Source organism: Scyliorhinus canicula, chromosome 2 (assembly GCF_902713615.1).
Source record: "Scyliorhinus canicula chromosome 2, sScyCan1.1, whole genome shotgun sequence".
NCBI classification, from domain to species: domain Eukaryota; kingdom Metazoa; phylum Chordata; class Chondrichthyes; order Carcharhiniformes; family Scyliorhinidae; genus Scyliorhinus; species Scyliorhinus canicula.
Window position 1 is genome coordinate 35,628,142 of NC_052147.1, and position 26,111 is coordinate 35,654,252.

A 26,111-nucleotide genomic window follows, 5' to 3' on the forward strand; every position below is an offset into this window, starting at 1 on the left:
TGGAAACTCTAGAAATTACTTTAATCATGCTGCTTGTAATTACTATTATTTTCAAATACTTAGCGTGATTTGGAGATAACTCAACAGGAATGTATATTTTACTACAACCAAAATGTTGACAGTTGGGGATTCGGTTGTATCTTCCAAGACTAACACCAATAGCTTTCAGTATTGTGTTGCTCAAATTGAGCCTTCCGAATATGCTCTGATCCTTTGCCACAATTTTAAGATTATTCATGTTTTTTTTGTTTCAGTCCTTCATAATTTATATTGAAACCCACTAAAAATAAATGGGATAACACTTTCATTCAAAAAGAAAATAATATATAAATGCAAGTTGATGCATTTATTATTAAAATTACAATGAAGTTTGATCTTCACTCTGTCCTAAATATGGCTAGGTTTATATTAATTGCTTGACAGAATAAGCATTCAAACATCTCTGCAGCTACTGTGAGTAGACAACATCCCTTACAGCCGGATATCCAGAGTCATTAATCTTCTGTTCTTGCAGGAAAAAATAGAGCTCAGAACTAACAATTAACCCTGCATATGATGTACACAGCTTAAAACTATTCAACTGAATTTCAATTTATTTGGCAAATCAAAGTGTTGGATAACTGTTGTGTTCCACTGGGGCGGCACAGTGGTTAGCACTGCTGTCTCACTGCGCCATGGACCCAGGTTCAAGTCCACCTCCGGGTGACTGCGAAGTGTGCACGTTCCCTCCGTGTCTATGTAGGTTTCCATTGGTGATCCGGTTTCCTCCCACAGTCCAAAGGTGTGCAGGTTAGGGGCATTGACCATACTAAATTGTCCCTTCATCTCAAGGTGTAGGTTAGACAGGGCTATGGGGGTAGAGTAGGGGAGTGGGCCTAGGTAGGGAGGTCTTTTAGAGATCAGTGCAGACTATCGAAAGACATAATTTACAACACGTCCACCAAAAGATCAATTGTCCTTCCAAAGTTCCTTTTACTCTTCCAATTTCACTTTTTATTTCCCTCATTTGGGGGAAATTATGAGGAAAACATATGCTAAACGTTCAGAATTCCATCTAGATACTTGAAGATTGCAAGATTCGCTGGTTGTATTCTCTCACATTTTAACGTTAGAAGTGTGAATCAACTGTGATCAAAGTAACAATATTATTTTGTTTTCAGATTTAAGATTAGCCTTCAATTTTTGTTTTAACATTAGACCACATCATGGATCACAGGAAAATATACATTTTCTGTTATTTTAGCTATTTTTAACACTGAAATGCAGGGAATCAGTGTATAGGGAAATAAAGTACACACACAGACAGGATTAAAGTTCTATTAGAGGATAAGACACAGGAGCAGATGTGGCCGTTCGCCCCACTGAGTCTGCTCCGCCATTCAATTAGATCATGACTGATCTGATGTGATCATTCTCAACTACACTTTCCCCCCTTATCCACCTAACCTTTGATTCCCTTACTGATTAACAATCTGTCCATCTCAGCCTTGAACATACTTAACGAACCAGCCTCTACAACCCTGTTCAGTAAACAATTCCATAGATTCACTACCCTCTGGGAGAAGTAATTGCTCCTGATCTCTGTCTGAAATGGGTGACCCCTTATGCAGAGATTATACCCTCTGGTCCGAGATTCCTCCACAAGAGGAAACACCCTTCTTAGCATCTACCCTGTTAAGCCCCCTGAGAATCCTATGTCTCAATAATAATCTTTATTAATGTCACAAGTAGGCTTACATTTACACTGCAATGAAGTTACTGTGAAAATCCCTCAGTCGCCATATTCTGCCATCTATTTGGGTACACAGAAGAAGAATTCAGAATGTCCAAATTACTAACAGCACATTTTTCGGGACTTGTGGAGGAAACCCACACAGACACAGGGAGAACGTGCAGACTCCTCCGCACAGTGACCCAAGCCGGGAATTGAACCTGGACCTGGCACTATGAAGCATCAGTGTTAACCACTGTGCTACCATGCCACCCTCTCCTCTCATTTTTCTAAACTTCAGTGAGTACAGGCCCAATCCACTCAACTTTTTCCCATTAGAGAACCCCTCCATATCTGGGATCAACTTAATGAACTTTCTCCGGGATTGCCTTCAATGCCAGTAAGGCACATAATGTTTTTGATGCACAATTTTAATGTGTTTGCCACAACTTTTAACTTGTAAGGCCTAGTAATGATTTAGAATGCATTGAAACACTGGACTGTTGTACTGTCATCTGCTGTATTTGAAAGAGGTCCTATAGATGAAGATTGTCACATACTGGATCGAACTTGTGAGAAAACAGTCAACTTTCTTTGAATTAGCTGCCTCCTATATTTCCCCTTTGGGCAAGAACACTGGTAAATAGGAACAGCATTATTTCTATTTGGATCGGGGTCAGAATAACTTCCCCAGTGTTATGGTGTTTTGTCTGACTTAGAATCGTCACCTCCTGATCCAAGAAAATGGTGATCCTATTCTTTTCAGTTTAGTCAGATTAAATATTTTAATCTTTGTTATAGATCATCATAATTAGTGATTCCTCCACAGACAAAGTAAAATTACTCTTGGCAACCATTTCCAAATGACAGGTTTCTTCGCTGATTAAATTATTTTAATATTAAATGAGTTGTCATAAAGATTTAATGTACATTAGCCTTTAATACCTTATGCTTGTTGTTGTAGGTTATGACAGTGATGTTACCCGGGAAAATGAAATCAATTACACCATTAGGGCCTTTACGACGAGCCTTCGTCCGATGTCTGGAATCAAGCCTCACCTACAGCAGAAAGAACCTTCCCAAGAGGAAAGGTACCTTACATCTGAAAGAAAATTATGTTTCAGCACACGCTGCCTAAACCTTTGTATTCTAATTCATGTGGATTATTCTTTTTGGAATGTTTTGGTACTCCAAAGCTATACTATAACAGAACATGAGTAAATTATCAATAAAACTGTTTATTGAAGTTTGTCAGATAGTGTGCACCCTGCAAATATGTTTTTCAGTGTTGCTTCCATGCATAGCATCGTGAATCATTGAGTGGGTTCACCAGTGTCTCCTGGGTTTTCGTGAAATCTGGACATAATTGTTTTACTTGCAAAATATGTCAACAATTTAACATAGTAAATAGAAGCAGGAGGAGGCTATTCGGCCCTTCAAGCCTACTCTGCCATTCATTATGATCATGGCTGATCATCAAGTTCAATTCCCTGATCCCACCTTCCCTCTTCCTCCCGCCCAATGTTCCTTGATCCCTTTAGCCCCAAGAGCTATATCTAATTCCTTCTTGAAAGCATCCCACTGTTCTGTCAAAAATGTACCTAAAAGTTTCCGCTCCCAGTCCACTCTGGCCAAATCATATTTGATCTTATTAAATGAGGAGGTGGATGTGGATCATGCTGATTCAAGGATTGCAGTGGCAGTGCTTCTGGGACTGCAGCGCAACAGGAGGATGAAATAAAAGGCTGGAGAGAGGGCAAGCCTCACGTGATCCCCTCTGCTAAGTTGGGCCATGACCCTTGACAATGACAGGTGATTGTCTGGCAGGCCAGTTCATACACCCTTCATCTTGGTGTGCATCATCATGAGTGCTCTTCGTTACGGCACCCCATCAAAGTCCTCATCTGAGACCTCTGTAATGGAACTCATGTGACTTTGAGCTCCAGTGAGATAGTGCATAAATTATCCTTTCCGCCCAGCCTAGCAACACCCACTCATATCTAATGGCACACTGTGCTGACCCCAACTCTAAACTAGCCTTTAAGATACTTTCAGTGCTAGTATCAGAGCTAGTGACTTTGAGTGTCAAATCAAGTGATGACGTAACTTCTTCAGTGCTGAGCTGTTGCTCTCCCTCTCCTGGAGCAGCCTTGGTGAGCCAGGCAACAGTATTTGATTGTCAAAAGAAAGTGAATGGATTAGAAAGCTAGTGGTCCATGGTCAAACTTTCAGTTGCTTACACATCATGCCAAATGAGGATGAGTTGGGAGTTCAGGGTCATAAGGCAGGAACATACTGTCTTCCTCAATGTTCTCACCAAACTGATGCCACAGACTCTGATGCAGCCAATCTAATGATGTGGAGCACTGTTTCCTATGTGGGATGCGAGCCTCTGTCTCCCAGTGGTTCTGTTCTGCTCTAGGTGGTTCTGGGCTACTTTATCCTGTAAGAGAGAGGAATAATATCAGTGAAGATGTTGCACTGGTTTTGGGTGTTGTGTCTCTCACAGCTGCTCAGCTGAAGCTATGTGGCCTCAACAGGAGCTGGGAATGAGGCTGGCAACATTGGAATATCTGCATGCTCAGGATTGCTGAAGAGTGAGTGGTGCACTGGATGACTGGTTGGTGGTATGGCGGGTAGCAGGTGTAATGTTAAGATGCATTCAATTATCTTGATCGCCCACATGAGGTCAGGGAAGTTATTGCATTGCTGATGCCAGGTCCTCAGTGGCAACGTTAGAAGCCAGAACTAACTTCAGAGTAAGTTGAGAGTAGGTGATGTTTATTGAAGACTGTACTTGAGAGCTGGGGCGTTCTCCAGTAGGAGATTGTTCCTAGACCGGGAGAGGATCTAGAAGGGAAGGGTGGAAACTCGCATTTGTGCTGAACTATAGTATAACGAATAAAACAGTTGTGAATCATCAGAATGTCTTCTGCTGCCTGTTTCAGTAAATGGATATCCACCTGTGAAACATCAGGTCAGATGTTTTTTAAAAATGTATTTGTTCATGGGATGTGGGCGTCGCAGGCTGGGCCAGCATTTATTGCTCATCCTGAGGGCATTTAAGAGTCAACCACATTACTGTGCATCTGGAGTCACATAAGTCTGCCATGAACCAGCGGAATCAGGAAGCTATTTTGAATGTAATTTAAAGAAATATATTTGCCTTTAAAAAAATCCTTCAGAGAGTGAAGAGTTGTCACAGCTTTATTTTTGCAGCGGAAAATGGTTTTGTCACAAACAAAATTAACAATTTTTAGCGAATGTCCAGTCCACTGTGAGTTTTCAGAATTTAAATAACAAAGTTACTTTTAAAAACTAGACAGAACCATCTCCTAGTTAAATTGGTGTCAGCAGTTAGTTTCAGAGTAAATGTGAAACATTTAAAACTTTTGAAATATACCTATTACCCTGTATTGGCTTTGTCAGAGAGCCTTCTCGAAGGCCAGTCTTGACGGCACAGTGGGCTTCCAGCACATAGAAATTGAATCCTGAGCAATTTTAATAAATCATGTAAAATGGATTGGAAAGACAAATTTATGGACATGTTGGAGTATTTTCCAAAAATGGAACAATTAATGAGTTAACAAAACTATTAAATCAGATTTTGCTGAATGCAATAGTCAGGCCTTCACTTGAAAACAAATACATCACACGTTTTCCATCCAAGTTTGCCATGTAATGTTGAAAGTTCAAGAACGTGGGTGTTAGGGAAGATAGAATTAAGTTCAGCTTTGATGGCCTAAGTATTGGATTCACCTGCAGGGTAGTAAAGAGAGAAACCCTCATCAAAATTAAATAAAACGTGTGGCTATGCCTTCATCTACAGCCAATGACAAAGATTTGGAAGATAAGATTAGGTTGGATAGCACAGACACAATAGACCAAATGGCCCAGTTCTGTACTGTAAACGTTCCTAATGTTTCTATTTTGATGGAAAGTATGTGAAAAATACCACTGATGGGATTATATTGTAACAATAGTTATTGTGTTTAGAAGGAGGGGTCGTGAGAAATTAACATGATACAAAAGTGATCACATTTGGGACAGGAAAAAGACTTCCAAATTAATTTGATTCATAATGAATTTTATAGTAAACTGTAAAAATTATTTTCTGTTTATATTAACTATAAATAAAAGTATGTAAATAAAGGAAGGCCAAATTGTACCAGTGCATAATAACTTCGTTCCAGTAATTTCCTGCAAAAAGATTTAATGAATCGATCTGTAATTAATGTAATTTAAAGAAATATATTTGCCTTAAAAAAATCCTTCAGAGAGTGAAGAGTGGTCACAGCTTTATTTTTGCAGATGTCTGGAAATGTCGGAAATTTTCCTGTCCCAAACTTTGTTCCAGTAATTTCCTGCAAAAAGATCTAATAATCGATCTGTACTCACTTTTTGGCATGAGGTGGAGAGGAGGGGTATGATTCATGACCTACCCATACCCATTTCAATTCTATTGATATGGACAGCATTCAAGTTTGGTCAGAATATTTTTATTGTTCATCTAATGACTGAGCTGAAATCTCTAAACCTTTTTTCAAACTTTTCTGCTAATTCTTGCTCATTCCCTCCTTTTTCTGTGCGTCTTGCTTTCTCTGAAGGCAGGGAATAGTCAGGTAAGCATAATATATATGTGCACTTGGATGTCTCAAAACACAATAAGGCGACGATGCATCAAGTACTGAATTTAAATGCTTTCTTTTATTAAACGGTGATATTGAAACATCCAGACTATTAATCTTGCTCATTTTCTGATTCTCCCCAGAAGGTAAGATAGGCACATTATCCAAAAAAGGAATAATTAAGCACAATAGATTTGCAGATTTTTTTTTACCCTGTTATTGTAAACTGGGTAATTTGCAAACAGAAGGGCAGGCAGAAATGCAGACAGAATGAATTTTGAGAAGTAGGAAGATTTGCCCCACTGGTATCTTAGCTTGACTCGGTCAGCAGTACTTTAATCTCAGAACCGGCAAGTTGTGAGTTCAAACCCCACTTCAGAGCAGTACCGAGGAAATGCTGCATTGTTGTAGGTTCTGGATTTCAGATGATAAATGGATATAAAAATCTCATTTGGCTGCTGAGGTGGATAAAAAGATCACATGGCACTTTAAAAAAAAAGAACAGGTCGTTCTCCTGGTGGCCTGGCTAACTTTCATCCCATAATCAGTAACACCAAAAATAGATGAGCTGCCCATTCATCTCATTGCTATTTGTGAGGCATCGTGTGCCAAAATTGATTGTTGCATTTACCTACAAAACCATCATAATTACTTTTGAAAATTCACTGACTCTGAAATGCTGATTATAGCAAAGGCTCTTATACAAGCGCAAGAATTTTTCTTTTTATCATGAGCATGCATTTTGTTGAAAACTTTAGAAGATATTTATGTACAGTAAAGAGAAGATACTATTGCTAGTTCGAGACTCAGCAATAGTCTTTACATACTAGCTATGCCTTGGAACGTTTATTGCAGTATCACTTTCCCAGGCTAACAGCAACGTTTTTGTTTTTTACAATTCTTGGTTTTGTTACATTTCCTTCTCTAGTTTAACTTTTAGGCTTTGGGGGTTGATGCATTTGCATTGCTCTTTCTGTGGTCATTGGCACAGGTTTATTTATTAACGTTTTAAATCACTGTGTCCCATGCCTTGAGTCCTCTGCGGCTGATGCATTTTCTTTGCGAAAGTGCACATCCTTTCATACGGTTTAATCCTCTTGACTTTGCTCATGCAAAATAAATAATTCATTTCCCTGAAATGTAACTAAACCCTAAAAGTACTATTTCACTGAAATGCAATTCTGTTTTTCACCTTCCCCTGCCAATAGTGCAATAAGTCAAATCATTCGGAATAAGCAGCTCATTTTACCACATACAAACAAAATTTAAATAATGTCAATTTACCTTGGATTACCGTTGACAATAAGTTGGAATGTTTTGGTTCTGAAAATGAGCTGGGATCTGCTTGTCAGTAACTGAACACGTTATTACTATAAACCTGACTTCCGGTGGCGGCCATGATTGATCAGGCGCACACAAGTTGGCTCCTGTTTGGACGCTTCAGTTTTGGCCCTTTCTACCCAGTTACCAGACCCTTTGCTTGTAAAAAGTGCAGAATAAATGGAGGGAGTGGTTTCTCCTCCAAAGTGGAATGTCGGCGCACTACAACACCTGGGAAAAGTCGAGTAAAGCCTTGGCTCAAGAGGTGGAGGATCCATGTGGCGCAGCAACTGAAAGAATGGTGGAGTTGGGTATGTCATCATCGCCTACCCCACTGCCTGTGGAGCAGTTTATGGATTTTATCAAGGAGGGTTTTGTCATCATCAGAAAGAGATACAAGAAGACTGGTCCAAAGCGATTGAGGGAGAAGTAGCCCCTCTTTGCGGGACTTTGGAGCAGGTGGAGAAAGGTCTAGTGGCGCAAGGTGCGACGATCCAAGAGGTGAAAAGGGTGATGTCTGATCACAGTGATCTGATTGTGTCGTTGGAGGCGGAGGTGGTGATGCTGGGAGAGGCCTGTAAGGTGTTGAGGATAACTAGGAGAATTGTAGGACTGCTGGAAGGATTGGAGGGAACAGCTGCCATGGACTAAGTATCGAGGATGTTTGCGAAGCTGGTCAAGGAGGAGGTGTTCAATAAGGCCCCGGAGGTGGATTGTGCTACTTCAACAGAGGCCGAGAGCTGGGGAGCCGCTGTGGGCGTTGATCGTCCGGACTCATAAGTTTAAGGAGAGGATTCTGAGGTGGGGGAAGTCAACATGAGAATGTAGCTGGGAGGGAAATTGGATCTGGATTTACCAGGATATTGGGGCTTCCCTGGCCAGACAGCAGGCGGATTTTAACAAGGCCAAGGCGTTGCACCTTCAGAGCAAGGTCCAGTTTGGGGTGAAAGGGAAAATGCTGGAAAATCTCAGCAAGTCTGGCAGCATCGGTAAGGAGAGAAAAGAGCTAACGTTTCGAGTCCGATGACTCTTTGTCAAAGCTAATAGACAGAGAAAGTGAGAAATATTTATACTGTGGAGTGAGAATGAAAGATAAGTCATAGCCACAGAAACCCAGGGAAACTGGGTACTAATGGCCACAGATACCAAGGGGAAAGAGTGTTAATGGCAGTCCCCAGAGAGGACAAAAGATGTGAAAGGTCAAACAGCAGGGAAAGTAACATCAGAGGATGAACTGTAGATGTGGGGGAGGGGAAGGGCGAAGCAAAGAGGAGAAAGGTGCTGGAAAGGTGGATAAGATTGGGTGGGGTTAATTAAATGTATATTAAAGAAATGGTAAAAGACAGTTAAAATGAAATGAAAACAAATGGGCCGAGGTGGGGCTGATCATCTGAAGTTGTTGAATTCGATGTTCAGGCCGGAAGGCTGTAGTGTGCCTAACCGGAAGATGAGATGATGTTCCTCCAGTTTGCGTTGCGCTTCACTGGAACATTGCAGCAGGTAAAGAAGAGACATGTGGGCATGGGAGCAGGGTCTTTTGTTCTCCACCTGCTCCAAAGTCCTGCAAAGAGGGGCTACTTCTCCCTCAATCGCTTTGGACCAGTCTTCTTGTATCTCTTTCTGATGATGCCGAAACCCCCCCTTGATAAAATCCATAAACTGCTCCACAGGCAGTGGGGTAAATCACACATGCTGGGGTGTTGTACGGATAACTTTCAAGGGCAAAGAACATTACTTTACGACTCCAGAGGAGCACCCAGAGGAAACCCATGCAGACACGGGAAGAACGTGCAGACTGCACGAATTGAGCTCCTGGACAATGTTCAACGGTACACTGTTATGCCACCACCAGCAGCGCCCATCGTTGGATTCTGGCTGAAGCTATTGATGGTATCATCTTGTGTTCCTTAAAAAGGTCAATTAAGGGCTTGTGACCCGTGATCACCGTGAAATGACGCCCATAAGCGTACTGGTGGAATTTCTTTACTACGAATATCTCAGACAGTCCTTCCTTCTCAATTTGCATAGCGGTGCTCTGCATCTGCCAGGGTCTTTTATGTGTTGTAATCAATCGGCCATTCCGTCTCATCGTCCCACCGGTGGGACAAAACTGACCCAATACCATATGGAGAGGCGTAACGTGTGACGATAAATGGCTTCGATGGATCGTAGTGTGTCAGTTTGGATGATGACAATTGATGTTTCACTCTGATGAATGCTTCCACCTGAGGCACTTGCTAGGCCCATTTCTAGTTCTTTTAGAGCGTGTGCAAGGGGACGAACAAGGGGACAAACAAGGGGTGAAATTCTCCCCTACCCGGCAAGGCGGGGGGTCCCGGGGTAGCAGAGTGGCGCCAACCATTCCGGCGTCGGGCCTCCCCAAAGGTGCCAAGCCCTCACATTGAGGGGGCTAGGCCCGCGCCGGAGTGGTTGGCACCACACCGACTGGCGCCAAAACCGGCAACAACGGCCTTTGACGCCCGGTGCCGGGGCTGGCCGAAAGGCCTTCGCCGGTTCGCGCATGCGCCGGTGTGTCAGCTGCCGCTGACGTCACCACCGGCACATGCGCGCTGGGGGATTCTCTTCAGCCTCCGCCATGGTGGAGGCTGTGGCGGCGGCGGAAGAAAAAGAGTGCCCCCACGGCACTGGCCCGCCAATCGGTGGGCCCCGATCGCGGGCCTGGCCACCGTGGGGGCACCCCCCCGGGGTCCGATCGCCCCGCACACCCCCCCCCCCAGGACCCCAGGGGCCCGCTCGCGCCGCCGATCCCGCCGGCACAGAGGTGGTTCAAACCACGGCGGCGGGATTAGCCTCTCAGCGGCGGGACTTCAGCCCATCCTGGCCAGAGAATGACGGCAGCACAGAAACCCGTAGCCTCCCTCCGGCCCCCGCCATTCTCCGAGGCGGGCGGCGGGATTGGCGGCACACTGACTTTTTGCGGGTAGGAGAATTCTGGACATGGCGGGGGTGGGATTTTCGGCAGCCCCAGGCGATTCTCCGACCCTGCTGGGGGTCGGAGAATTTCACCCCAGGTTCGGGTTTAACTTCCCTTAATAATTGACAAGCCTAAAAAAGACCTCAGCTCCATTGCATTCTCGGGTGTCAGGGCTCTCTTGATAGCCTGGACCTTTTCCTCCACCAGGTGGAATCCATCCTTATCAACACGGTATCCAAGGTATGTGATCTCTTTCACCTGAAAAATGCACTTGCCCTCTTCAGGCGGACACTCACGCTGGAGAACTGTCAGAGGATCTCTTTCAGCTTACTCAGGTGTTCCTTCTCACTGGCTCCTGCAATGAGCAAGTCACCCACGTAAACAGACACCCTGGGGAGCCTTTTTGAGGATGTTTCCATTACCCGCTGCAAAATCACACATGCTGGCGACACCGAATGGAAGCCGCGTGTACACCTACACCCTCTGTGCGTGTTGATGGTGACATATTGTCGTGGTGCCGTGACTAACTCCATCTGGAGGTGTGCATGGCTCATGTCAAGCTTCATGAATGAGTGACCAGCTTTGAAGAAAAATCTACTACGGATGACATGAGGTACTGGTCCAAGCGAGAGGCTCCGTTTACTGTCATCTTATAATCACCACACAGGCAGACAGACTTGTCCGGCTTCAGCATCGGGACCACTGGCACTGGCCACTCCGTGAACTGGACAAGGCATATGATGCCCAAGCTCTCTAGTTAGCTCAATTCTTCATCCATTTTCGTAAACAGGGCGTATGGGACTGGCCAGTCCCTGAAATATTTGGAGGAGCCTCCGGGTCAACATAAATTTTTGTTTTGGTCCCCTTTATTTTTACCAGCCCTGGAAAACCTCAGGATATCTTCTGAGGACTTCATACAGACTACCAGTACCCATGTAGAAAATCTGTTGCCAGTCCGACAGAATCTTTGTAACCAATCTCGGCCTAGGAGGCTGGGCCGGGTCCTTAGACCACTACTAGCGATAGCATAACTGAAGGTTGTCCGTGGGTAACTGGTGATACTGGTGATGGTCAGTGGTTCTCCCGTGTATGTTATCAGCTCGACCTTGGTATCCCTCAAGCCAAGGTGCAGAATTCCCAAGCGGAGCCTACAGAAAGTTTGTTGTCCGATAATAGAGACAGTAGCCCACTTGTCGATTTCCATGTCCAAGGGGTGATTGTTGACTTGAAGCCGTATTCTAATTGAGGCTGTGATGTAATTTAACTGCATTAGGTCTACTTCCTTAGATGGGGTAATGTGCAAAGTCCTGGCTAGGAGTGCTTGTGTTACCGGGCCAAAGCGGCACGTTCGCTTTCGATTTTAGTAGGCTCGACTGCCATGGTTCCTGTGACCGCAAGTGCAGCACTTTTGTGAGTACTCATCATCCTCCACGGGCGTGGTGTCCCTTAGCCATCTGGTCTGCCCATGACCCTGTTTCAGTGGTGACTGGGTTACATGAGCGCTGTCGTTGCGGGGGGGGGGGGGGGGGGGGGGGGGGGGTCGCCCTTCATAACGGGGACTGGCCAATGCTGCGCAAGCCATAATCCATGGAACCCTGGAGCTCCTGGGCCCCCTTTCCTGAATTCTCGTGGGAGAGTGACAGCTATATAGTCCTTTTCAGGCCCAAGGCCGGCTCTGCTAACAACTTCCTCCAAGTCGCCGTAGTGTTAATGCCACACACCAAACGATCTCTTAACATCTCGGGGAGGAATTCACAATGTTCTGCTAACTTGCGAAGGCATGTCAGAAATTCCGTAACCGATTCCGCTGAGGTTCGTCCGGCTTATTGAACTGGTACCTCTGCATAATTACCGACGGCTTAGGATTGTAATGATTTGTGACACGTTCCACGAGCTCGTCAAAGGTCCTCAAGCCCGAGACCACTGGGTAGGTGAGACTCTTGATTGCACTGAACATTGTGGCCCCACAGACAGTCAGGAGTATTACTTTCTGTCAGTCATCTCCAACAATACAATTTGCCTAGAAGAAATACTGCATCCGTTCAGCATACTGGGCTCAGTCTTCTACGCCTGTGGCAACAGGCTGGTTTAGCTCAAGGGGCTAGTTTAGCTCACAAGGCTAAATCGCTGGCTTTGAAAGCAGACCAAGCAGGCCAGCAGCACGGTTCGATTCCCGTACCAGCCTCCCCGGACAGGCGCCGGAATGTGGCGACTAGGTGCTTTTCACAGTAACTTCATTGAAGCCTACTCGTGACAATAAGCGATTTTCATTTCAACAGTCACTAGCCTCTGAAAAGCGGCATTTTCAGACACCCAATATCCTTGCTCCCGGGCTGAGGTCTGGACATCCAGAATCACAGCTGCCATTTTCCTCGTCGCCAGCATAAACGTTCAGGAGGCCCAAGAAGGTAGGTTAAGCGGTATTTAATAAACCAACACAAAGCAAAGGCCACAACGTGGCTTACAGTCCAAAGGTCCCAACCTGGACGACCAATCATTCCGGGTCAGCTTTTATAAGGCGGATTTACAAGCCCCAGCTAGGTGGGCCTCCGCATACTAACAGGGGAGCTGGTTTTCCACAACTCCCATGGGGAGATCAATTGAGGTGGCCCTGTGAGTCTCGTGAGGGTTATTACACCATCGATTTGAATGAAAATATTCCTAAATGGCATAATGCCGGGGGTGCCAACAGGAATCACTACTGCTCCCCAGCAGTCAAGATGACCATACCAGGGGCGCGTAGGCCAGTGTAGCACCAGGTGACAGGGATATGGCAGGGCAGTGCCCTGGGACAGCCTCCCAGCACTTCCAGGTTTGGACTGCCGGGTTGGCACTGCCAGGGAGGGCCCCCCTGGAATCCCATTGAGGGGTGTTCCCACTATTTGGGGATGCTGGCAATAGGTGTGGGGGGTATGGGGCACAGAAACTGATGCTGGTGGGGTGGTGCCTTTATTTCCACTTTTAGATTGGGGCACCCTTTTCTGTAGGGCCGGGCATGCTGGCTCTGAGGCCCCGCCACTCTTGTGTGATGGTGCCCTCCAACACCTACCCCACCACCTTTTCTTGACCAAGCATTCAAAGATCTGGAGAGAAACTGGGCTGGTTGTTTGAGGAGAAACTCGCTGGTTCTGTCAACCTGACATGTTGCTATTCTGGGGAAAATTCCACCACTAATCTTAATGTAGCAGCTTTACTGAGGACCAAAGAATTTACATTTGCTGTGGCCTTCATTATTTGATTGTGGCTGAGAGATAGCTGCCACCTTTGCTGCAACTGTTTTTAACTTCTGTAGTTACCAAACACATTTTGCAACGTAGTTCATTAGTCTTGCTTTTGGAGGCAAATACAATGCATATCACAATTTTATTGTGGTCGTAGGTTAGTTCTCAGCCCACTTGAACAGACTAGCAGCTCTTTTTTCCATTGTGATGACTATAAATGTGATTTTATAATCAGAGTTATTTTAAAATTACTCATGACTGTTGAGCAATGACAAAAGCTAAACTCTTGAATGTGCAAGTTTTCTGGTGTTGCCAAATCTGCTCTATGATTTAAACAAAGTTTCTCACAGTTGGAATCCGGTTATATTCCATGAAAGGCAGGCATGTTATATTAATGAGATATATGGAAGGTGACAGCTATCCACAATTCTATTTTCTCCAAGACTGATGACCTCCTCAAATATATATATTTCACCATTGCCTTCAAAACCATTGAATTTATCTTCTCAAAGACTGAGACCATCCACCAGTTGTCTCCCCGTTCCCCATTTTCCCGTTAGTGGTAGAACTTCCAAACATCTCTGAAATCCTCACCAATACCTCGCTGGTTCCCTCCCCATTTTCAGTCAAGCTCCTAAAATGGTTGCTGGCTGTTCTCTTTGCATCGCTTCTCATGTTAAAGGCACTATGTAAATGCAAATTGTGTAAGAAAATCAGCTGTTCAGAAGATGAATACCTCATTATTTTAAACAAATATGACACATATACTTGTCTACAGCTTGATTAATATTTACAGTGTAATGAGAATATGCAGTTTACAATTTTTCCATATTAATAAATACAATGTATTATCTCCATGTTCTCTGGCAACAAGATGTATCCAATGTTGTATATAAACACGCAACTTACTATAACTGTTACTCTTGTTTTGATTGCTGCTGTCAAGGGGGTCAAGGTAATTATATTTTCCAAAAACTAATTATGTTTTGTGCATTGTGTATTTATGAAGATCCACTTTCAAACGGCACAAGTGAATTTTATAAATGATGAATACAAATGCATTCTGCCACAACTGAACATGGGAACAATGTAAAAGTATTACTATTTTTATATAATCCAGTCATACCTTTTTTAAATAAATTTAGAGTATCCAGTTATTTTTTCCAATTAAGGGGCAATTTTAGCCTGCACATCTTTGTTTTGGGTTGTGGGGGTGAGACCCACACAGAGACAGGGAGAATGTGCAAACTCTGCAAGGACAGTGTCCGGTGGCTGGGATCGAACCGGGGTCCTCAGCTCCATGAGGCAGCAGTGCTAACCACTGCACCACTGTGTCGCCCTCATAATCCTGGCATATCTAATACAAATGTCTGCATGTTTCACAACTAATTTTTGATCATCTTATGGCTGGATTGGCACCAATTTAAATGTTAGGCTTCCCATTTCAAGGTCACACCAGTTTAATCCGAACTCCAGTCCAGACCAATATGGTTTGGAAGTAAATTAAATATTGTCTGATATTCAATTTAATATAGTAAAATTCTGTGCTAGACTAACATTACAAATTATAATTTAAGTACCATTCCATTGCTACACCATTACTTGAACATATGACCATGACATTTAACTAGAAACCTTGTGGAAAACATTGCTGCATATGTACTTTTAACTCTTCAATTTGAGTACAGATTTTCAGTTATCACCATTGAGAGTCCCACATGCTGTTTTATCTCTATGGTGCCTGGTTAAAGGGTATCATGGGGATGGTGAAGAATAGTATGTATGGGGAAAGAACTGAGCCAGAAGTCATGGTGCAAATTGGTATCAATGACATGCTGAGGGCAGATATTGAGGTCCAACAGTCATTATCAGGAGCAAGTTAAGAAGCAGGCCTGTGGAGTAGAAATAGTAAGATAGGGAGGATCAAGGCATGGCTTGTGGCATGGAGCAATAAGGAGGGCTTTGGATTCTTGGAACATTGGGACCAGTTCTGGGGCAGAGTTGGGCATTTATTCAAAAGGAGTGGGTTGCATCTCAGCAAGACTGGGAACCAACTTCAAGGTTCACTAACATGTTTCGGGAGAGTTTAAACTAAAATGGCTAGGAGAATGGGAATTAACATTGAAGTAGAAAAGAGTAGTAAGATGCATAAAGGATTTTTGAGTTTGGGATTGTACTAAAGGAAGTAGTGTTACGAGCCTTGTAGGCGCTAATAAGTTTTAAAACAAATGTTAACTTCCAGATAATAAATGAAAGAATAACATATCAAGATTTTATATTGAAGATCTTTTCTGTAATAAATGACTCTTAAACATTACTTCCTTTGTGTGGAAAACTTCTACTATAACCCACAGAAATGAACATTTTCTCTCTGTTTCACTCTTTTGCTCTGGACCCTTCCCCCTCTCAAAGCCCATTTCCATGGAAATATGAATTGTATGGGCTTTGTATCCAGGCTGAAAATTCTAACTGGCTGTCTTCTGGACCTCCTGCCAACAAACTTCATCCTATCTTGGAATTAAATAGAGAGTTTAAAGGGTAACTTTTGTGAGGGCCACAAATAATCCAGCATGAGTTTGTAGATTCAAAAGAAATAACTTTATTTACACTTACATATTATACTACTACAGCAGTACTCCTCCACTGCTCTCTCCTCTTTAGCTGGTTCCGCACTGGCCAGCTCTATTTATGCAGGTGACTCTGCTAATGATTTCTCCACTCTCTACATTGTGGGAGCTTATACTCACTAAGGATTGTGGGATTGGCAATAGTCCCCAGCCAATAGTAATCAAGTAGGCTATAACAGTAACATTTCCAAAACCTGACATTGCTAATACCTTCCTGGATCTTGGTGACAATCCATCCACTGTCAACACAGCTTCTTGGGTTATTGTTTGCAGGTGCACCTTCTTTCTAGTAAAAACATCCTTGGTCCCCATTTAACCTTTAACAACCAAACCACCAAGGCATCTTGTCAGTAAAATTCAGAACAGGTCACATGATCACTTAATTCCTCCATTTTACCTTAAATTAGTAATATTGTAAAACCTCACATTTTGTAACAATATTTCTAGCACTTGATGTAGATCAGCGTGAAACCCAAATTCAGAATAATTACACTTTTGGCATTACCTTGCTTCTTAGTATTGAAACTATACAGTTGTAATCCAAAAGAAAAGTTTTGTGGTAAGGTTCATTTGGTAACTGCACAGCAATGTTCAGCATGTTTTACAAAAGGCATTCTGTCATCGCAGTGGGAGAAATCACACATTCAAGTATGTTTTACACTCAGATGATACGATTGCCTAAGTAACTTTTTTTTTCCCCCTGTAATTTTCCACATCAGTAATAACATTGAATGCTTTGGCTAAGATAGCAACCATTTTTTCAATGAAGTTGGGAGCATATATTTCTTGGTGTTTGCAGAAGTTAATTTAATTAACATTATAAGCATGACATTGCTTGAAGTATCATCTGCAAAGCACATACTTTGATAAAACTAAACTGTCAGAAACGTTTTTACAAGTGTAGATTTGCATTGCAACAGCTTAAAAGAGCATCTGGTTGAATATGTCGATTCTGCAGTTCTGCGGTTTGGGTTAACAACAGTCAATCTTTAGATTGATCCACTGACAGTCACGCAAACTGAAAAAAATAGCATTACAGACTAGGGGCTGGATTCTCCGCAGCCTGACGATGAAATTGTGATTGGCGATCGGGCGGAGAATGGATTCCGACGCCTGAATTGGGACCGGTGGTTGTTTGACGCCGGTCCACTATGTTCCGCCCCCTCCAAACCGGCATTATCGTGATGCGTACTGCACGCCATTTCAATGCCGTTCGGGGCAGCGGCCAGTCCACCCGCGATGCTCTGCCCCTGATGGGCCGAGTTCCCGACGGCATGGGCCACGTGTGGTCCCAGCTGTCGGGATCCCGGTGTGCCGGCTGGTGGGGGGGGTGACCAGGTCATGGGCTGTGGGGTCACGCACGGTCGGCTATATTTTACGGCGCGACCGATGCAGGTCGTCGGCCCTGTGCAAGCATGGGCAGGGAGCCAGCCATTCTCTTGCCGTCTTCGCCGCGATTCGCGGGTGTTTACGCGGCACCGGTGCTAGCCTCTCACTGGTACCCGAAACGGTGAGTGGCTCGTACCGATTTTCCTGTCGTGAAACTCCCACAGATTCTCCGTTCACGCCGGCACTTAGCCTCAGAAAAGGAGAAGGGTTTTTGCAGTGATTTCTACAATCAAAATTATTATTTCAATCCTTTGCTGTATCACATTCAAGTTATTTGGCTTTGAAATATGGTAAGACCAGACTCAAAATTTCTTTCTTTGCAGAACCCATTACAAATTTCACAATGTAATTTTGTCCAGGTCCATGCACTGTTGAGTTCTTTTGAATGGGTAACACCTCAAATTAGAAAGTCAAGTTTCTGATATACATTCACTTTGGAGCAGGAAAAGGCAATGAGGAGGATTCTCCGGTCTCGTCCATGGTGGGACCTGTTGCGAGTGAGAACGGAAAATTTGGTGCTCCACCCAAAACTCCATTAACACTCAGTGACACCAGAAAATTAAAGCCATGAACGAAGATTTTGGCCAATATGATTCGATTTTATATTTAAAAAAACACTTTGCCATTTTATCTTAAACTCAATTTGTCTATGTCATTTGAGGAAGAAGTTCTGTAGGTAGATTGGGCTCGATCTACCTGAATGGAGACAGAGTCCCATAGCGCAAGATTAGCCGGGTGTTTCCTGGCGCTCGGAGCACCGAGAAACGCCCGTAAAGTAACACCCGGGTGCATCGGGGGCCTCAGTGAGGAATGCCCCTACAGGGCCGCACTTAGCCCCGTTTCCGCTCCTCCTCTATTTTTACATGGCTTCCTGGTCTCTTAAGCATGTGATGTGACCCCCGAACACCCACCCCACCCCACCCCCTACCCAAGTCCAACTCACTTCAAGGGGATCTCTGGGGCCCCCCAGCACACCCTGACCTGATCACTTCCGCACACAAAATAGCAGCTTGGCACCACCAGCTTGGCATCCTGGCAGTGCCTGTTCAACCTGGGCAGTGCCAGGCTGGCACCAAGGTGGCAATGCCAGGATACTACCCTGCTCAGAGGGTATGCACCTCAGAGCCTCCAATCCCCTGGGAGACCCCCACGAGTGCCGTTCTGTCTCAGCCCCATTTGTGGAGACTGGTCCTGTACGGCGCTCGCCAGAATTCTCCAAGGCAAAAGAGTTAGATCCCACGCCTTGGATACATCTCAGGAACCCATATTAGAGTGAGACTAATTGTCTCATTCTAATATGCAGATTTTCCAGAAAGTGAACCTACGCACAATAGGTGGGATTCACATTGCGACGGTGCACGAGATCGTGTTAGATTTCGGAAGTGGTGACTCCCGGCATTTACCGGATGAGTTGAGCCGCGCTGTTTCGGGCCCAATGCGACCGGTAGATCCTACTCCATGTTTTTAGGGTTTCTCCTTTTGGATGACTGCAACTCCCTATGAAGGAGTACGTCATCAATACATCGAGAAATACTTTACTGAAACTAGTTATTTTTCACACAATACATTTTGTTGCAATACCTTTTTGTCACTTCTTCAAGCATCTCCAGCTGAGGAAAAGTGTAAGTGCTTTGAGTTTTTGCTGTACAAATAAGTACTTTAATGGAATGGGTGACAGACGGGCTTTTCTTATTCACAGTTCTTTGTTTCAGACCACCTGTTAGTAGGGCACTGCCTCAGCCTGAGAAACTACAAACAAATAATGTTGGGAAGAAAAAGAAACCAATTGAGGTAAATGGTTGAAGAATGACTTTGAAAATAATTATGAATGCTTAACCTAGATTTCTCAGTTCACTGAAACTCTGAGGAGAACTTTGGAGAAGGTGTTTAAGACGTTCCCATTATTATGAACATGGCTGAATGGAACAAGCCACTTGGGGTGGTGGTGGTTGCAGGGAGGAAGTGCGGCTAGGATGCTACTTCAGGAATTAAAAGCCTGCGGTAACTTCTGAAGGACACCATAGCCAAAATTGGCAGGACAATGCTTGCAATTAGAGAATATCCGTGTGCTCTAAGGGAGGTTGGAGAGTCTTAAAATTCTGCAAAAGAAAAGATACTACTTCATGAAGTAAGGCAGAGAGATCTTCTTCTTCCATGGAACAGTGTGCACACCAAAGAAGCAGTAATGTAAGAGTGACCAAGGCAGTGAGTACCAACGTGACAACCCCAAGCGCAGCTGCTTAATGGGAGAAAATAATAATAAGCTTGTTTGGACATGCAAGGGAGCTAATTCCAGATTTCCACAACTCTATGTGTGGAAACATTGTTCCCTGATTTCAGTCCGAAATGGCCTAGCTGTAATTTTTTTAAGATTATGTCCTTTTCTTTTGGATCCACCACCAGAGGAAACCGATTAGTCCTCTAACATTTTAAACACTCATGTTAGATTGCATAACCCAACCTCTTTCCAAATGCAAGGAAGTACAGGTCCAGTTTATGCAACTTGTTTTAATTATTTAGCCATTTAACATAAAAAAACAGAAGTTGTTGTGGATCAGAGAATACATTCCTGCTGGTTATGCATCACCGTGTTTGCGCGGGCTTTGGGGAGATCGCCATCTTTGATTGTATTGAGCAACAACTCTTAATAAAATGCTCATTGTGTTTTACAAGAATCCAGAGTGTGGGCACCGACATACCTTTTCTTTTTGCAGCAATAAAGAAATATAACAAAAATGAAGGCTCTCTTTTTTAAAAAAGACATATGGAAGCTTTAAATCAACTTCCACCTTCAAGATAACACCTTGCAGCCCTCTGCATCTAAGTGTACACAAACACAATTTTGAAAGGGCAGAAATTGTGGGCACCGCCTTTGTCTGTCACCATTCAAATATGGGTGGGAACTCCTACCGGCCATTGGGAATGTCAGTATAGAAATGGATTCAGTGTAAACGTTGTGATATTTCCCATTGACTCAATTAGTCATACACTTTTAGGCAGGTGGTGGTAGATTATGGTGTGTGAAGCTACGTTGTATCAATACGAACCACTCTATCTGACTAATGTTCAAGTCTGAATATCTATTTTATGCTTGACTTTCCAGAAAAATTACTGTCGATGAGACTAAGATATACATTATACTTTCTAAAACATTGCTCTTCATATATCCAGGTAGAATTTTCTGGTAATTTATTTTCTATTTATTTGGTAGGATCTCACCCTGGTACTGGCATTTGGATATCGTGGTAATGACTGTCGAAACAATGTACATTATTTAAATGATGGTGCTGATATCATTTATCACACAGCATCGATTGGAATTGTCCACAACATTGCCACAGGTAGAATATTCATTCTCTACCAAAATATTTTTATGCCAAACATTTGCGGTTGCTTTTTTAAAAAAAAATAATTTATTGAAAAATATGAAACCTTTTCAAGCAAATGCGATACAGCTGGTTGGAAGTATCATATTGCTGCCATTTAATCTGCTTTTCAGCACAGTATACAAGATCTCATTAAAATACACCGTTATTAGTTCTGAGACTCCCTACAGTGCAGAGGAGAGGAAGGCCATTCATCCCATCTAGTCTGCATCGACTGTCCAAAGCTAACACTCTTGAGCCTACTCCCCATCCCCGTAATCTCTCGCATTCATCATGGCTAGTCCATCTAACCTGCACAGCTTTGGACTGTAGGAGGAAACCAGAGCACCCAGAGGAAACCCACTCAGCCATGGGGAGAATGTGCAAACTCCACACAGACCCAAGGCCGGAATCGAACCCGGTCCCTGAGCTGTGAGGCAGCAGTGCTAACCACTGTGCCACCATTCTTTGACTGAATGGACTCATATACAAACCATGGCCATAAATATTCTTGGGACCCAAGAAGGCAATGTGGTGGCACAAAGTGGGAGCAAGGAAGGCAGATTACTGTGTGATTTTTAAATGCTAATACTATAGTTCCTGACTTATATTGTCCCCATTTATCCCCAAATCAGACAAATATCATTAACCTAGACAAAAACTGAGAATGCTGGAAAAACTCAGCAGGCCTGGCAGCATCTGCGGAGAGAAAATCAGAGTTAACGTTTGAAGTCCATATGACTCTTCTTCTGGAATTTCTTGCCCATTACTCCATGGTATGGCTTTTGTTCTAGCAGATCTGAGAGAGCTGTTCCCTCTCTAGCTTCCTAGCTCCAACTGCTGTAGGTTTCGTTTAAAACTAAACTCAAAAACCTTCCTAACCTAAATAGTTGCCCCTGGTTACTAAGCACAGCTCATTCCTTCTCCAAGCTCATGTTCACTTTTTGTGCCGTAAACTCTCTAAGCACGATATAGGCACAGATTGAACTGAAACGAATAGGCCCCACACATGCAAGCACCTTTGTTTGACATAAATCTAACTAAAGTTTTACCCTTTCTTACACAAACCACTAAATTAAACTCACTTAAATTTGTACCTTACTTCTAATATCCAACAATACAAACATACATTATTTAGAACTACCCCTGTTTCCTGACACTACGCATGAGCGATCACACAAAATAATTTAAAGGGTCGACGCACCTAAATGAATAGGCCGCAACGAAACAAAATCAGGTGACTGTTGGTTGATGCCTTTCTTTCTTTTACAGAAAACTCATAAGAATTCATGCATGTAACCCTTATAGCAAGAATGGTGCAGCTTTAAATCTTGCCATATCACTTGGTTTCATTGTATTGATCACTGGGAAACATCCTTAAAGTGTAAATAGTAATTTAATATCAGTGAGAAGGAGATGAAGGATTGTGTGAAAGCCAACTGCGCTCCCAGCAGGTTCAAAAATCAAGCAAAGAAAAGTTGCATTGATGTATCAGCAAAAATAAAACTTTGTGCAAGTCTTACCAAAGAAATAAAAAGCTGTCAAAATGTGTCACAAGACTTTCTACTCAGCCACACTAATTCTGTTGTGAAAGAAAAATTGCAAAAGGTTGAAAACATTTTATTCCCGTGAAAGCATATTCAGAACTAGGGGAAAAAAATGAAAGGCGATGGTTTTTGCCATCACTCTGGAGGGGTGAGGCTGATTGAGCCGGCAACGCCAGCTCAAAGAATCATCGAATTTACAGTGTTAGAAGGAAGCCATTCAGCCCATCGAATCTGCGCCGGTCCTTGGGAAGAGCACCCTACTTAAGCCCAGGCTTCCGCCCTATCTTGGGGCGACATCTTTAAAGGGCGCCCTGATCTGACTAAAAAGAAGCTTTCCCCTTCCCCACAGACACAAGGGACTAACCCCCCCCCCCCCCCCCCCACAGGCATTGGGGTGATCTCCCCTTCCCACCAGCATCAGGCAGCCTCCTCATCACCCCTTCTCTCCACCTCCCCCCCCCAAGCATCAGGCAACCTACAACACCCTCCCCCAACAAGCATTAAGGTGATCCCCCCCACCCCACACACACACACATATAGACACAGGCATCGGGGCAACACCTCAGCTAGACCCCAACAACCCCAGGCTCACCCCTGGCAGTGCCACCTTGTTAAACACCTGTTGTAAATTTACCAACGTGACATGTGGTGAGGAAGTCCTTCAATTACAATTTAAGTTTATTACAATTTACTGAGATGACAGAAACCCCATTATGACCCCGCCGAGGGCCATGGAAAGTCCGAAATTTAGATCTCGCCGGCGAGAATCACATTTTCTGACTCGTGAGATTTGGGCACACGTTGCTGTTCCCGCTGATGGCGAACGCAGGCTCAGAATTGCCCCAATGAGTAAGCCGGACCAAAATAGTGCAGTGGCAGTATTTTATCTAATGTTATTTTTTCTCTTCCAAAAAAAAGTCTTTTGGTTTTATTGTGTTTTTAATGATTTGGCGAAAAATTGAATTAACATCTCCTCCTTTCACTTCCAATTTACTTTAGGTTTTCAGTCTTTTTATCTTGAACATACAGATGACATCCTGTGTTTAACTGTGAACCAGCATCCGAAATTTCAAAAGATAATAGCAACAGGACAAGTCGGTATGTATAAAAGTGACAGGGAGAATACTGATCCGTTCCTATGTTTATTTTTGCCAGATTAGATGTGGTACAGATGTCTGAACGTCAGACTCAGATTGTTCCCTTGGATGAGTATCACATTTTGTACAATAAAATCGATTTAAAGGTGCAATGCCACATATGAACATGCGTAATAGGAGCACCAGTAGGCCATTGGGCCCCTCAAGCTGCTCCGCCATTCAATAAGCTGCATACAGAATTTTGTCTCTGTGCCTGAACAGACAAATGATATACAAAACACTGGGGTGGATTCCCCATTGTCTTTTCCAATCCAGCTGAGAATGGAATGTTAGCTGAAAAATAGGATCGGTGCCTGGTCCCCGCTGGCGGCAGCAGCGAGCTACATCTCCCGTGTCGGCGGGAAGGTGCAACCATTTGCATCTGATTAATGGGCTGGAAGCCTGAGGCTTCACCTCCCCTCCCCCCATCCCCAATCATGCACCAACTCCCACAGTGGGAAATCTTCCCAGTGGGACCTGGTGCTAGTATTCCCCAACGTGGCCTTGACACGGCAGACCCGAGGAGGTCCAAGGGGGTTAGTGCGAAGGTGCCCCAAAAAATCCATTGGAAGGCCCCCTTCCCTCCCACAATGCAAATTCCCAGCCCCCCCCCCCCATCAGTAAACCCCCATCAGTCATCCCCCCAACAAAAACCCCTGCCTGAAAGCTGAAGAACAGTCCAGACAATAGAGTGAAAATCATTGCATTTTCACTTAACCTCACTAACATCTGCCTCAGACAAAAATGTTTAAAGTAGCAGCTGCTTGTTCGGGGTTATGGAAAGGGATAGTGCAGGAGGGCAGATAGAGCATAGGGTGTCCTTATATGCCGAAGACTTGCTATATGTGTCGGAACCGAGTGTGTCAATAGGGAGAATATTGGAGCTGCTTCGGGTGTTTGGGTCTTTCTTGGGGTACAAATTAAATCTAGAGTGAGTATTTTGTGATGTCTCGGCCGGGAGTGGGGGCAGGGGTGGGGGGGCTACCATTCCGTAGGGCAGGGACTCACTTTAGATACCAGGGGGTGCAGGTTGCTCGGGATTGGGTGAGGGCTCCGTAGGTACAACATTTCTAGTTTGTTGGGGAGAGTGAAACCTGATCTGGCAAGATGGGATGGTCTCCCTCTGTCACTGGCGGGTCGGGTACAAGCGGTTAAAATGAACATGTTGCCGTGATTTCTGTTTATTTTACAATGCCTGCCGATTTTCCTGCCAAAAGCATTTTTTAGAGAGATTGAGGGAAGGATTGCCTCGTTCATATAGGGGGGAAGGTGGCCAGAGTTAGAAAGGTGCTGCTACAGAGGGGAAGGCAGGCAGAGGGTTTGGGACTTCCGAACCTGATGTATTATTACTGGGCGGCAAATGTGGAGAAGGTGCTGAGCTGGGTCAGAGGGGTTGATTCCCAGTGGGTCAGAATGGAGGACAGTTTGTGTAGACGGTCGGGATTGAAGGCGCTAGCAACAGCGCCACCCCCGATGGCTCCGGGAAAATACTCAGGGAGTCCGGTAATAATGGCTTAATTGAGAATGTGGAGGCAGTTTTGCCAACACATCGGGTTGGGGGAAGGGTCAAGGGAAATGCCGATTCAGGGGAACCATAGATTTGAGCGAGGGAAGTGGGACGGAAATTTTCGGAAATAGAAGGAGAAAGGGATTAAGACACTAAAAGATTTTCTTTGCAGGATTGAAGGAGCTGGGAGTGAAGTATCAGCTGAAGCAGGGGGAATTGTTTAGATACATGCATGTTCGAGATTTTGCCAGAAAGGAGATACAGATCTTCCCGGTGGAGCCGGCCTCCACATTACTGGAGGAGGTACTGGCGACAAGAGGACTGGAGAAGGGGGTAGTGTCGGCGGTTTTCGGGACTATTTTGGAAGAGGAGAACGCACCACTGGAAGGGATCAAAGGAAATTGAGAAGAAGAGTTCGGAGAGGGTATGGAGGAGGGGTTCTGGTGTGAGGTGCTCTGGAGAGCAAACGCCTCCACTTCGTGTGCGAGGTTGGGGCTGATGCAGCTGAAGGTGGTATACAGAGCACACCTCACAAGGGCGAGGATGAGCAGGCTCTTTGAGTAGGTAGATGTGTGTGAACTTTGAGGGGGGGAGGCCTGCAAATCACGTTCATATGTTTTGGTCCTGTCCAAAGCTGGAGGATTACTGGAAGGAGGTTTTTAGGGTCATCGCTAAAGTGGTGCACATGAAACTGGAGCCGGGCCCTTTGGAGGCCATATTTGGCC

General features: G+C 44.2%; 1 protein-coding gene across 8 annotated transcripts in view; it reads left to right on the plus strand.

Moving 5' to 3' along the window:
* The window catches only part of LOC119952316 (echinoderm microtubule-associated protein-like 5), a 298,867-nt gene that overhangs the window by 232,197 nt on the left and 40,559 nt on the right, over positions 1 to 26,111 (plus strand). For 4 of the 8 annotated variants that reach the window (XM_038775979.1, XM_038775973.1, XM_038776000.1 and 1 more), the window contains 6 exons: positions 2,676 to 2,802; positions 6,319 to 6,333; positions 14,762 to 14,770; positions 19,544 to 19,622; positions 21,043 to 21,172; positions 23,743 to 23,841. In XM_038775979.1, the coding sequence (XP_038631907.1) occupies positions 2,676 to 2,802; positions 6,319 to 6,333; positions 14,762 to 14,770; positions 19,544 to 19,622; positions 21,043 to 21,172; positions 23,743 to 23,841 (459 nt within the window). The remainder of the gene's footprint in view (positions 1 to 2,675; positions 2,803 to 6,318; positions 6,334 to 14,761; positions 14,771 to 19,543; positions 19,623 to 21,042; positions 21,173 to 23,742; positions 23,842 to 26,111) is intronic. The other 4 variants (XM_038776006.1, XM_038776026.1, XM_038776035.1 and 1 more) reach the window with 2 other exon arrangements.